General features: G+C 39.9%; 2 protein-coding genes across 2 annotated transcripts; both read right to left on the reverse strand.

Annotated features, from left to right (window-relative positions):
* Positions 1-4,930: 4,930 nt before the first annotated feature.
* LOC106600783 (interferon a3) lies at positions 4,931-7,084 on the reverse strand. The gene is made up of 6 exons (XM_045712903.2): positions 6,680-7,084; positions 6,420-6,507; positions 6,074-6,148; positions 5,798-5,947; positions 5,409-5,486; positions 4,931-5,079 (listed from the first exon to the last, which is right to left on the reverse strand). The coding sequence occupies exons 2-6, from the start codon at positions 6,504-6,506 to the stop codon at positions 4,990-4,992; spliced, it is 480 nt and encodes a 159-aa protein (XP_045568859.2). The 5' UTR covers position 6,507; positions 6,680-7,084; the 3' UTR covers positions 4,931-4,989.
* A 1,392-nt stretch (positions 7,085-8,476) lies between these two features.
* LOC101448043 (IFNc) lies at positions 8,477-9,467 on the reverse strand. The gene is given in 5 exon segments (NM_001279097.1): positions 8,477-8,584; positions 8,689-8,781; positions 8,878-9,027; positions 9,159-9,245; positions 9,342-9,467. Coding segments are annotated over 5 exon segments (564 nt in total).
* Positions 9,468-10,599: the final 1,132 nt, after the last annotated feature.

Below are 10,599 nucleotides of genomic sequence, written 5' to 3' on the forward strand. Positions count from 1 at the left end.
GAATCAAAATGTGCACACCAAATAGCGGACTGGTGCAATATTTAGGGGACTGGTGCATAAACTGCGTCCACCTGCACCGATCGGAGTCAGCTGTGCCTCGGCAGAACAGAGTCAGATAGAAACTCTACTATTTCAACACAACCATGTTTCTTTTCATAATATTTAAGTGAAACAGACTTTCTAAATGATCAACAACCGATTATCTTAATCTTGATTCGATATGATACCTACATTGCTGAAGATGTCCATCATAGAATAAAGCGAAGTATCGCTGTACGTGAAGCTATAAAACATTCCTTTGTGGTGAAGAAGGCTGCAGGCTTCAGGCTTTAGCTTCCCTTCACAAGCCCCACTTTTTTTGCTATAGTGAAATTAATAAGAATGTTTTTTTGTCCAGCAAGTTAACAGTTTTCATACATGTCTATGCAGATGTGACACGTTAAAGGAAATACTCATAGCCTGTTATACATTAAAAAGTATTAGTAAGTTCATAGTATGTGAGGGTCTTAAAACATCTAAGGTTAAAAAGATCATGCATTCTGTATTTGTTGATAGAGATTGATAACATTCATATAATTGTGTTAAAAAGTTAAAACCCATCAAGCTACAAAGGGTAAGAATTGTAAAAGGAATGTGTAGACGTTATATTGATTACTTTATTTTGTGGTGCCTAATTGAAGGGGAAAAGTGTTCATCTGTGATCTACTAAATGCTCTTAATCTATGAGCCTGAGATCGATTGCTCTGGTCTCCACCCAAGTTCGCGGGGAAATCGCGGTCTTTTCCTTATTGCAGTAAAAGTTCTCAGTGAGGAAACAATACCGTATCACTCGTGATTATTTCTCCCCTTTTTCAGGGGCGTAACATTTTTGGAGGCTCCGCTGAGATTGCTGCTCAGATGTCCAGTTTCCACATCCTGGTCGCTGAATTCCGAGCCAGCTAAATCCCCACATAACAACTCAGGCAGGCTGCAGTGAGGAAAGTGTTGCTGTTCGAGGAGAGCTGGAAGTTGGTGGTTAAGTACGTGTCAGCTGAGGCCATTGATCGACCATCAGAGACAGTAAGGACCATCTAATTCAGAGTCAACTCCTGCACAGTAAAAGTTCCTCCTGTTCTGTTAACATGACGACCGCCTTGGAAGAACTACAGGAAGAGGTAGTAGGAGAATTGCACACCCTGACTAAAGACAAGTTACTAGAGATATGTGATTTCCTTGACATCTCAGGCGAACAGAGAAGAGATGTTCAAGACAAATCCCGCATATCATTGATGACTCACATTATGATGTTCCTTGAAAGAGAGGAAGTTGCAGAGTTAGAAGATGGCGGCATGTCGGAATTGTTGCTACTTAAAGACAAAATGACAGAGATGATCAGTGGCATAGATAACGAAACAGGGCAAACTGACCATGATATTGAAAGAGCCGGAACACATCACATAATAGAGGAACTGAGAACTGCAACCCCACAACAAGGGGTGGGAACTGAGCAGATTACTGCAGCTAAAGCCAGTGATTCTCTGCGTGCCGCTCTCACCCAGTGCACAGCCCAGCTCATACTGGCGCAAAGAGTTTAACATTTCTGGTCAGATAGGTGAACCGGGCCAGAAAGATAAACAGATTTTTTCCAGCCTTGCCCATCAGATCGAGAATGGACTTAACAGAGGCTATCCTGAGGTAGAAATAGTAGACGCAGTAGTCAGGGCTATTTCTCCAGGCTCACAGCTACGCAGCTACTTGGAAGGTAAACCCCAGCTAACTCTTCCCACACTTAGATGTATCCTGCGTTCCCACTTCCAAGAGAAGAGTCCAACAGAGCTTTACAAACAGCTAGCTTCAGAAGCACAGCATAGCAAGGAGACCCCTCAAAGCTTCCTGATGCGCGTCTTAGATTTGAGGCAAAAAGTACTGTTTGCATCCCAGGAGTCAGAATCAGGGCTTAAGTATAACCCTGCTCCAGTCCAGCGCATGTGTTTACACACAGTCCTTACAGGTCTCCAGAGTGACAGTATCAGGATAGACATGCAGCCTCTCCTGCTAGATAGCGAAACATCAGATGAGGTTTTGCTAGAGAAGCTTAACATTGCTTGTGCTAATGAGATAGAAAGACGAAACAAAAGGCAGTTTAATGCACCACAGCCTGCTACAACGGTAAGTGTAGTCCAGTTAGAAGATACGCCATCTGCAAAGTGTCCTGTGAAGGAAGCCAAAGCTAAGATACCCGCAGAACTGTTAACAGAGTTAGCTGAACTTAAGACAGGTGTAGCTTCTCTAAAAGGTCTCAGTGCAGAGATTGCTCAAATTAAGGAGACATTACAGCAGCCTATGTTTCAGTCACCGCCTTGTGCCTATGCCCCACCTCCAGTTAGGAGGCCAGATTTACAGCAACTACAGTCAGCCCCAAGCACCTGACCCTGCGCAGCATCAATATGCACCTAACCTGTATACCAACCGCTCTGCTCAAGCTCCAAGGAGGTGTTTTGTCTGCCAGCGGGCCAGAACAGATGCACGCTGCACACACTGCTTCCGATGTGGGAGTGGAGAACATTTTCAAGCTGGATGTAAAATCCGGGGAGTCAGACCATCAAGAGAGGCCCCTTTAAACGGGGAAGGGTTACCGCTGAGGGACGAGTGTTAACCGTAGCTACCAAAAAGTCTCAGAAATGTGAAAATTGTGCCAGAGAAGATTCATTTGAGAACCTGAAACAATGTTCATCATGTAAAGAGACACTGTACTGTTCCAAAGTATGTCAAAACCAACATTGGACTAAACATAAGAAAAAATGGGTTAACTGCCTTGTTCAGGGGCAGAACAACATATTTGTACCTTGTCAGCTCAGGGATTCGATCTAGCAACCTTTCCGTTACTGGCCCAACATTCTAACCACTAGGCTACCTGCCGCCCCATATTCAATATTGAATATAAAAAAACAAGAAAACAGTAACCTATTTCGAGAGTATAGTGCAGTGGTATTAGCTTATCTTTTCCTTTTCTCTCATGGTGTTCATTCTTGTTACATTGATTCTGTAATGCCAAGCGTCGGCTGGAGTGGAGTGGTGTCAAGCTCGCTGCAATTGGACTCTGGAGCAGTGGAAACACGTTTTCTGTACTAATGAATCATGCTTCACCATCTGGCAGTCCGACGGACAAATCTGAGTTTGGCGGATACCAGAAGAACTCTACCTGCCCGAATGCATAGTGCCAACTGTAAAGTTTGGTGGAGGAGGAATAGTGGTCTGGGGCTGTTTTTCATGGTTCGGGCTAGGCCCCTTAGCTCCAGTGAAGGGAAATCTTTACGCTACAGCATACAATGACATTCTAGACAATTCTGTGCTTCCAACTTTGTGGAAACAGTTTGGGGAAGGCCCTATCATGTTTCAGCCTGACAATACCCTAGTGCACCAAGCAAGGTCCATACAGAAATGGTTTGTTGAGATTGGCCCGACCTCACTAATGGTCTTCTGGCTGAATGGAAGCAACTCCACGCAGCAATGTTTCAAGTAACATCTAGTGGAAAGCATTCCCAGAAGAGTGGAGGCTACTATAGCAGCAAAGGGGGATGAGATGTTCGATGAGCAGGTGTCCACATACTTCTGGTCATGTGGTGTATAAACTTAAAGTAGAACATCATGTGACTGACGATCAGCAGCAAGTTTAATCTGCATCCCCTCAGATGGTTAGATAAAACCATTCTCATTGGTTTTAGACAAGAACGAAATTTGGACAAATTATACAAAATACATTGTCTTCACAAATCGGGGAAATTACCACTAAGGACCCCAAAGTCAAGCTTAAATCAATTTATGTCTATTCACGCCAGCGGAGAGATTACAGACAAACAGCACTTCATGTGGAAGTTAGTCAGAAGCTCTGACGAGGTATTTCCCCCTCAGCATATTTATACTGTCTCTACGGGTTACACAAAGATAGCCAACTGTCTCCTTTCTCAGCAAAGCGTTTGCTCTCAGAGACCAGCTGCAGAGGAGGACAAATCCTGGCAACCACAGTCTGGGTGTTCTGCTGAGCCGACCTGGTGAGAGCAATCCTCAGACACCCTGTCTGTCTACAACAGGTGCATTTCTATGTATTAAACAGGTCAAACATGTAGAATAAGCAGTGGTGTAAAGTACTTAAGTAAAAATACATCAAAGTACTAATTAAGAAGTTTTTGGGGTTATCTGTACTTTAATTTACTATTGAATTTACTTTGAATTCATTACATTCCTTAAGAAAATATTATTATTTTTACTCCATACATTTTCCTTGACACCCAAAAGTAATCGTTACATTTTAAATGCTTAGCAGGACAGGAAAATTGTCCAATTCATGCACTTATCAACAGTACATCCCTGGTCATCCCTAGTGCCTCTGATCTAGCGGACTCACTAAACACACATGTTTCGTTTGTTAATTACATCTGAATGTTGGAGTGTGCCCCTGGCTATCCGTAAATTAAGGAAAACAAGAAAATGGTGACGTCTAGATTGCTAAATATAACGAATTGGAAATGCTTTATACTTTTACTTTTGACAATTAAGTATATTTTAGCAATAACATTTACTTTTGATACTTAAGTATATTTTATACCAAATACTTTTAATCAAGGAGAATTTACTGGGTGAATTTTACTTTTACTTGAGTCATTTTCTATAAAGGTATCTTTACTTTTACTCAAGTATGATAGTCGGGTACTTTTTCCACCACTGAGAATAAGTGTGACACACTGAAAAAGCAGAAAGAGACACAGTAAAATTCAACTACACACATTTTCAATATGTATTTTTTTCACAGGTTATTCAAGCAGACAGGAAATACAGTTCAGTTCAACATAGGTACAAAAGGGACAAACAAAATATAAATATAAATTTATAATAATAAAAAAATATGAATTATGCATTCAAATATAATAAATAGACTAACAGGGTCCCACGTGATTGTGTGCATTCTTTATAAACTGTTAAGGGCGTAGCTTCTGAGATAAGTCCGGATGATCAGTGAATCTTTGCCTTAAAAATATCCAATCTTTGCAGATGACGTCTCGTCTCTTTCCTGATGAGCTCCCACGCCTGTGCACTGTAGTTCTGAAAAACAAAGGAAAATGTACATATTAGTGGTGTTGACTTTCTGGTCATATAATGATCATATTGTCTAGAACAACAAAGGGCTGGGCCGTATGTAATAATGTATGAAGCTTCTCAGAGTAGGAGTGCTGATTTAGGATCAGTTTGCATTTCAGATCACTATAAATAAGGACAGAGGAGACCTGATACTAGATCTGCACTTCTCTGAGATGCTTAATACATATGGCCCTAGAACCCAAAACAGTGTTTCAAACCTGCTCCTGCTTAGCCTAGTTTATATTCATTTGATTAGATGTATTGAACACGTTGCCATCCGAAACCAAACTCACCATTTTTCTCAGAACCTTCCTATTCAACTCCTTGAAGTAGCGTTTCAGTCTCCTCTCAGGTTTCTTGGCAGGTGATACCTGTTGGACAAAATTAAAACATTAGCCTCCCACTGAACATAATAGCCCACATAGATTTTCTCACTTGTACAGTTAGTAGTCTACACCTAAAGCAGGGCTTTCCAACCCTGTTCCTGGAGAGATACGGTCCTTTAGGTTTTCACTACAATCCTAATCTATCACAGCCGATTAATTAGCTGGTTGATAAACTGAATCAGGTTAGTTACAACTGGGGTTGGAGCGTTAACCTACACGAGGGAAGCTCTCCATGAACACGGTTGGAGAGCCCTGACCTAAACAGGGATTATACTTTAAATAGACCCGTTACTTACACAGGAATTAAGGTTCTCCAATTGGCGTTCTAGAATGTTGAGGAAATCGTCCCGCTTTTTCTTGTCCCAGGTGACAGCCTTCATATTCCCATCAAACAGTTTTGTGATTTGATAGATGGTCTCGTTCCGGAATCTGACTTGGTCCTCAAACTACACATGAACATGTAAAAAGAAGATTAGAAACAGTATAGGCTTCAATTATGGCATCAATATAACATTGGCTCAAGACCGCTATACTAATATCAGAACATGAAAAGTCAAAATTCTAGTTTTTACCCCGGCGTCATCAATGTGTCTGTAAAGTGATGTTGGGAAAAAGACAGGGGCATCCTGCTCTGTGATGTCTCCTCCCTGGAATACAACCAATATAGTATTTTATTAAGTCACGCGTCTAAAAGTATAGCTTATACTGCAAGGACAGTATAGGCCTAATGTATATAGCCTCTCGTGGTCGCTCTGTCATTATAGCCTAGCACCCTTTTACTATGGCTACTCAAATATAGATTACAGTCTTCTAACATAAAGGCTGAACATGAAACACAATACTATTTTGATAGGTTGGTTGTTTTGCTGTCCTTAATACATGCATTCAGTCTCCTCTTACAGTGTGCTGATAACTCACCATCTGGTCCAGCAGGGAAAGGTATTCTGAGCTCAAGTGACCGTAGTGGTGTTGGATCCAGTCACAGCAATGACACACGCTCTGCATACTGCAAATAATGAAGACAAATACACGTCCAACTCTGCATTGTATACATTGTAAATAGTAGTTTGCTTTGCTCTTAGTATTCCCAGTTGAGTTTGAACATTTTGGCTCTTAAGTAGTTTTATTTGGAGATGGGAAAGCGAAAACTGTATGGAGAATATCCCCGATTAACCTACCGGAGGCGGGGGCTTTAACTTTTCAGACTCCAGCACATGCAGGCAAAGGAATTCCATGTTTTGTCCGACTTCTGGACGAACAAATGCCAGCTTTGAATGATAGTTTAACCACAACAATATAGGTTATTTTATTTAGATATAGGCTATTCGCGAGAATAAGCTATACGCGAGCTAGGCTTTTAACTGACGTTAACTTCGCGTGAACCGCAAAAAACAAATTCAAAAAAAGTCTGGTAACAAAATCGTCGAAGTCGAAATAAAACCCCAAACTATGACATTTACCCATATAATAGGTCAATTTAGTTGGTTACGTTCCCAAGTTAGTCCGAAATATTGTTTCGTGGGGTTCTTGCAAGTCCTTAGTGTTGCGCTTCAAATTAAAAGTGAAAGGGAGACGTCTGAGTCTCTCATCTTTTCATTTCAACAATGACGTAACCAACTTCCACCAACTGGTGATGCAATTTTGACGAGCAGTGACAACATGATTTGTTGGAACGTTGTCCTTTTCTTTACAAAGGAAAAATGAAAAATTATATTTGACCATACATGTTATGGAGCCGCCAATACGGCTAGGCTTCACTGCTGGTCTCAGATCCCTTCATCACTTTCACTTAGCCTCGACTTTCTGTCTGTCTGTCTGTCTGTCTGTCTGTCTGTCTGTCTGTCTGTCTGTCTGTCTGTCTGTCTGTCTGTCTGTCTGTCTGTCTGTCCGTCCATTACATTGATATAACTTTTCACTCTAGAACATTCAAAGTGAAAAATATAGCCAACCATACACATTCATTGTTGACACATGCATTTGATACATGTTTTTCGCAATTACAGTATCAAGACCTTGAAATCCCCAAAAATATCCAGTACAAAGACTGAAGGAGACAAGAGAGATCAGTCTGAACATTTAAATAAAGATTACAGAGTAATGTGGAAAGGTCTACATTCTAAAAAGCTTTCTCATAGCATAAGAAAAGCATGTTTCTCTTTGAGGTTAGAGAGAAAGTCTCCCCACAGTTTCACGTTTTGGCTTGACAACCTTGTCGCCATTGCTTGACCCTCCGAAATAAAACCAAAATAATACAGTTAATTAATATTACAGTTGACATAATGTTATCCTAATGTGCATCTAAAACTAGAACAATGGTACAAAGATTTTCATTATTTTCATTATTTCCTCATGAAACCAGGTCCACCACTTGGGTTCCTCCTCCTGAAGTTTCAAGTTGTGTTCTAGAGGTAAAGAACAAACCAATATTGATCCTACAGTGACAGCTTAAAGTGAATTGATTTCATCAAAGTGTTAGTGTTGGTTAGTTATGTTTTGACTGGTGAGATTATTGAAAGAATGATGTGAAATAAAAACAGGCAATGTAAAAAACGGATCTTTCCTCCCAACAGCTAAAGGTCCTGAAGCTTCTGCACATGTGCAGGACCCGTAGGCTATAGGACTAATAGTACTGACATCCATATGTCCTGAGCATGTTTAATACAAATATGAATGTTCACACACCGACAGACTGGGCTACAGAATGAGCACTCAGATTAATAAGATTTCAAAGTATACAAATGTTTATTAACTTAACATTTGATGAAGAGCAACATATTTTCCAATAGATAAATCAATACATTCATAAATAGGCATATACATAAATAAATAACCTTAATAAATAAATAAATAAATAAATAAATACATGTATAATATTTCTGTTTGACGTTGCACATTACGTGATTGTAGAATAGTAGGCTTTTAAAATCATGTACAATTGTAAAACACAATTCCAAAAATGTTCTGCAAGTTCAAGTTCATGTTCTGTTGGCCCACAGAAGGCTATCAGAGTTGTGTTCCAGAATGAACTGTAGGGTGTACAGGAGCTCTTTTCGAACCACTTCCCAGGCGCAGTAACTGAAATTCTGTGAAAATACAAATAATCTGTTAGGGAAATGTATGGTAATATTGTCCAATGTAGAGATATTATCAAAACAATGTGTCTGTATGTGTTTAACCTATAGTCTACCTTTTCTTTTAGGACTGCTGCAATGTTCCCAAAGTACGTATTCAGTCCTTCTGTCCTGATGAGATAATCACTTGTATCCACACTGCCCATCATCTGCCAGAAAGAAAAAGGCAAGCGCTGAATAATAATAAAAATGTCACAATACCACAATTAAACAGTTAAGCGATGTGAGTTGACATAGTAACTCACACATTTGCTTTCTTCAATCTGGCGGTATACAATATTCTGAAAATTCTTCAACTTCTGTTGGTCCCACTGAGTAGGCAGGTCGTCAGCTTCAAACAATATGTCGATGTTCTTCAATGTCTCATAAATAGCCTTAGCACCACTGCTGCCCAACTGAAACGGACAACAACAATACTTTCAAATAACATCAATGGCAGTTTAAAGTTATCTACTTTCTATTCCTAACGGTTGCAAATACTCATTCATGCTGTAAAGAACATTTGGATATGCTCGCTTGCCCTTACCTGTGGCGCGCCGGAGGATGCAAATGCGGTGGCTGGGAATGCCATGAAGACGTTCTCCTGCAGACACTCCAGAGGAAAATTACCCCCCTGAAAGAAAGAGAAAACACAACATTCACGTTGAGCTATTCAGTTATACATAGGTGGATAATACTTCTCAAGACAAAATAAAATTAAAAAATGTACCATGTCTCTCAGTAGGTTGTGGGTTATTCGCACCAGCTGTCCTTGTAGCTGGCAAGGCATGGGCATGGAGCAAACGTGCGCGACGCAGAGGAAGGCGCTCATCCAAGTGATAGTCTGAAGTGCCATTCTTAATGTAGTTAGATGATCTGCAGCAGATGATCATTGTTAGTCGAATATAATCCTGAAAATAATTCATTATTTGTATCCTGAAGCAATTATCAAATGATAGCATATTGTTGACTCACCTGTTGCCAGTATATTGCAAATTTCCTCCAGTGAGAATGTGGTTTGTGTTCTGATCCCATATCTGCGGATTAATTTAAATAGTGAGGATTGAAAGGATGTACAAAAAGTGAAAGGGTGTCACGCTAAATTAGGAGTTAAAATGAATGAATTTGGGAAAGTTTTGCCCACTGAACCGCAAGTCCGGATTTCTCTTTTCGTGTGCTCCACTTCCATCTCAGCATGTTTCGAGTGTTCCTTCATGGGAGGCACGTTGTCCTAAGTAGGTTGAAAAAATATAACTCATAGATGGCCTTTTGAAAACGCAAACTTTTCAAAGAAAGACAGGGAGAAGGAGAGAGGGAGAAGGAGAGAGGGAGAAAGAGAGAGAGAAAGAGAGACAGAGAATATCGACCCCCTTAACTTTACAATGAATGCAGTAGACCTCTTTATGTCTTTATCAACACCAATATTAAACTAATGGCACTTTTATGGACTAAGGGTAGGCCTACTACAATGTTTGTTTTTTAATCACAAAACTGCTATTTGCTTGTTTCTTTCTTTATTTGTTTGTCTCTCTCTCTCTCTCTCTCTAACGTCCGTATCTGAATAATGAGGCTAACATTAACATTTTATTATTTATTCCTTTCGAGAGACTGGCAGGGATATTCCTATAAATAAACTAATGTGCCAATGTGTTGTGATAACGTTATCGTAGGCTTATTAGAAAAATACCTACATTCTAATTCCTAATAATAATACTTTTCATCGTCTTAGATATGCTTAGCTTAAGGGTAAAATTATAGTTTTGATATCTTGGATGGTCATTACTTGAATCAATTGTTATCTGACAGTGGTTACCGTTCTCGAACCCTATTACTCAGCAATTTACCAAAAATGTGGTCGAGTGACACTATGCTGTTGTTTTGAACTGCATATTGTATATAAACAAATGAATACATGAAAGACTGAATGGATGAATGCATGGATGACTGAATATGAAAAGTAATACAACCAATATGATAATAGATGCATG

Source organism: Salmo salar, chromosome 03, assembly GCF_965601325.2.
Source record: "Salmo salar chromosome 03, fSalSal1, whole genome shotgun sequence".
Classification (NCBI taxonomy): domain Eukaryota; kingdom Metazoa; phylum Chordata; class Actinopteri; order Salmoniformes; family Salmonidae; genus Salmo; species Salmo salar.